Below are 3,593 nucleotides of genomic sequence, written 5' to 3'. Positions count from 1 at the left end.
TATTATGATATACATAATATATCATCTATAGTATCATCACAACAAAGGAAAAAGAGGCCTCGTATACACATATTCTAGTGTATACATATTATGTTTTCCAGTATATATACTAAAAAGAGTTTGTATACTCATTTTCTAGTATATATATATTAGGAAATTCTTGAAAAAAGAGAGGCATGGTGCAATTTACAACGGATATGCATCTTCCTTGATAAACTAATCACACTATGGGAGGAGCAACACATCCACAATTTGTATGAAAACTCCATTATTTGCTTCATCAACTTAATTTGAGAAGTTGTATTAAAATAGCTATAATCACTTGTGCACAAGGGGGTAGTTGATCATATGGGTATGGGTAAATCATGGTGAAGTGAATCTTAAGTTTCGTTGTAGTTTCGTAGGATGGAATTCTTTCTTATAGTCTTAGTTCGATTGAAATACAATATTTATCATACATCCCTCATACATCGATTCAATAGAACTTGTTTTTTTTTTCTCAAGTTTTGATGTGTAACAAGAAATCACAACTTATGGAAATTTTTGAGAACAAGTGCATTCAAATTTAGAAACCAAACTGCGTTAATGAAATTTTATTTTTGATCTCTATCAACACTTCACATTTTATATATATAAAAACTTCATCCAAATTTCGATTGCATCCTCTTTGTGAAACATATATATATTTATAAAGACACCTTTTATATTACTCTTAAAATAATGGTAGTAGAAAATTTTTAGTGTTTTCAAAAGAAGATACCCTTTCAACTCAATCGAGATTTCCTTATTTTAACCAATAATAATAATAATTAGCTCACATTGTATGTAATAAAGAATAAGTTCTATCATATTTTAAGAAGATTAATTGCATAAAATCTTGCCAAACTCACAAAAAGAGGAATGCGTTCCTCATCAATCCACAAGAATGAAGGTCTTAATAGTAACACTCTAGGCTGTCACATCGACTATATTATGGTAGCAAAAAGTCTAATTCACAATTTTTTTTGATTCCTTAGATTAAAATATTTCTTACATGATCTAAGGCTTCTTCTTTTTTTTTTCCGTGACATGTTCAGTCGCCCGAACCCTATTTTTTCCTTGCATTTTTATTTGATGGTTGACTTGCACTCGAAGAAATTTTTCTTACATATCCAACACCTCATTTTGATCTCTTGTTGTATAAAAATATTTTTCTGTTCTTCATGGTGGGCAAGCATGGTTTTTGGGGCCTTAAATTAGTAAAAATGTGGAGGTTCCAATAGAACAGCATAAGCAGAAGCTAAGAATGGAAGCTCCTAGGAGAACAGTATGTATAGTTATGGAAGATCACCACATAGAACTCATTTATTTGTTGAAAGGAAATAGGATGCCTTATTGAGACTTTTCTTCTGTGCCAATACTTTTGTGATTGTACTCGTTCAATGGTAAAGTAGAAGCTAAGAATGGAGGCTCCTAGCGGCGGAATAGTTTGGTATAGTTATGGAAGATCACAGAGTACTCATTCATTTGTTGTTGAGAGGCCTTGATACTTTCTTTTTTTGGTTGGGAAGGTGGATTTGTGCGACTTGATTGTGGCATCAAGTCACTAACAACTTTGCAGGGTGTTCACTCTATTCACAAGAGCGACTCACTTGTTGCGAGGCTCATCGTCGTGGGGCTTGTGTGCCACTACCTTCCAAAGTGGCCAACATTGGTGAAATTTCGTGGGAGCTTAGGACTACCAAAACGTTTTGTGACTTTTTAAAAGGGACATTGTGAGAGCGTACCTTTTTCGTAAGCCAAAGGAAGCATCGTGGCGATTTCCAATAAATGTCCTTCCATGGGGTTGCTGGGTTGCTACCACGACCTTGCAGAGAGAGCGAGAGCGCGACCCACAAGAAAGTCTGGCGTACCACATCGGGAGTAGCACAGCCAGTCGGGGCCTATATATATATATATATATATATATATATGAGCACCTCAGATATTGGCCCATTTGCAGTATTCGACACAGCATTCTTTTCCATTTGTATTCCATAACCGCCCCCCCCCCCTCTCTCTCTCTCTCTCTGTGTGTCGAGAAGCTTAAGAAGAAGTACGCATCCGCCGATGCCTGATATCTTGAAACAGTTATTCTCTTTCATGAAAGGTGGGGTTTCTTCTGCGGCGTCTGTCTTACTTTGATCATGAGAGCGATGGTGTTATTGTGTGTGTGTGTGTGTGTGTGTGTGTGTGTTGACAAAAAAGCAATTATTTCTAGGCATTTAAGCTCTGTGGTTATCATGACAGGCAACAGCAGCAGCAGCAAAGATGCAGGAGCAATTAAGAAGGACCATCCTTTTGTGAAATCTAAGACAACAGGGATCACATCTGCAAAGGCGACACTGTTGGCCAACAACACCGACAAGACAATTTATCTGAGGGACAAAATGGGGGTTGCCTATGGTGGAACACGGTACACGATCCAACCTAAGAGTGATCTCAAGGTGACTCCGCTGCAACACACCTTCTTCAAGATGTTGGCATATGCAGTGGAGGAGAAGGAAGGGGAAGGACCTGGAGATGCAGATGGGGGGGAGCCAAGCAATAATAATGCCCCCCAGCAGCAAAGCTGCAAGACCAGCGGCGGCCACCAAGAGAGCAAGAAAACCAGCATCGACACTCAACTCGTTATAGATAGTGATCAGCTGGTTGACAACAAAGAAATTGCTATTTCTTGTGATGGATCCAAATATTACCTAGAACTAACGCCTCGCTAAGGGGCTCAAGTTGGTGGGGGGGGAGACAGCGCACTCTTGCCCTCCTACACCGGGAGGGCATGGCATCACTCTCTCTCTATTAACCCCCCCTATACGTACACCATAGCTTAGCAGCACTACCTACCCTCTCCACATGATGGTGCACACGCATATGTATATCACTTTGGTGTACATATCCTATATTTTACCATAGCTTAGCATTACCTACCCTTTCCACACATGATGGTGCACATGCATATGTATGTCACTTTGGTGTATATATCTTATATTTTACCATTAGTATCTTTCGGTAAAACGTTGAGCTTCATGTATAATATCTTTTTGTGGACTCACCCTTGCGCTGTAGAGGTGGCCTCCCCCTTGTCATATGCTGACAAGCTTTTTGTCCTGGGTGCTACCAACGAGAGCAAAGGTGGCCAATGAGCTTGAGAACTACAAACCTAAGCCTTTTGTCAATGCGAAGAGCTCCTCTATGCTTATTACGAAGTTCTTCTGCTCCTAGATCGATCTTCCCATGGACCAAATCAATCTGTGCTGCTGAGTTTAAGAGAGCCAATGAGTGCGGAGCCTTTCTCTACGTGTCATGGGAAGAGTTCCTACACTGATGATTGATGAATTCAAGAGAGGTTGTTCTTGGTGGCTACCTTTCAAGGCAGGGTGTTTCTTGGGAAATTCCTTTCTCCATGGTGCAAAACGACAGGGTGTCCTTGCCTTTTTGCACCGTAGAGCTGGCCTCCCCCTTGTCATATGTTGAGACAAGCTTGTCTTGGGTGCTACTAATGAGAAGACCATGCATGAACTTCACTAAACTGTGGCCATAATGAGCTCGAGAACTACAAACGGAAGCCTTCCGTT

The 3,593-nt window shown here is 40.1% G+C and overlaps 1 protein-coding gene across 1 annotated transcript; it reads left to right on the top strand.

Moving 5' to 3' along the window:
- The first annotated feature begins 2,054 nt into the window (after positions 1 to 2,054).
- On the top strand, positions 2,055 to 3,205 carry LOC147605616 (uncharacterized). The gene is made up of 2 exons (XM_086793593.1): positions 2,055 to 2,128; positions 2,269 to 3,205. Exons 1-2 carry the CDS (start codon positions 2,089 to 2,091, stop codon positions 2,736 to 2,738), a joined length of 510 nt encoding a protein of 169 aa, XP_086649719.1. The 5' UTR covers positions 2,055 to 2,088; the 3' UTR covers positions 2,739 to 3,205.
- The last annotated feature ends 388 nt before the right edge of the window (positions 3,206 to 3,593 follow it).

Source organism: Cibotium barometz, chromosome 59 (assembly GCF_041138505.1).
Source record: "Cibotium barometz isolate CiBa-2024 chromosome 59, ASM4113850v1, whole genome shotgun sequence".
NCBI lineage: Eukaryota > Viridiplantae > Streptophyta > Polypodiopsida > Cyatheales > Cibotiaceae > Cibotium > Cibotium barometz.
This window is presented reverse-complemented; position numbering and strand designations above follow the sequence as displayed.

Bases quoted from the DNA above. Each gene is read 5' to 3' on its own strand.
- LOC147605616 (XM_086793593.1), top strand. From the start codon at position 2,089: ATGCCTGATATCTTGAAACAGTTATTCTCTTTCATGAAAG. The intron at 2,129-2,268 runs GTGGGGTTTCTT...TTATCATGACAG, and splicing joins GTTATTCTCTTTCATGAAAG to GCAACAGCAGCAGCAGCAAA.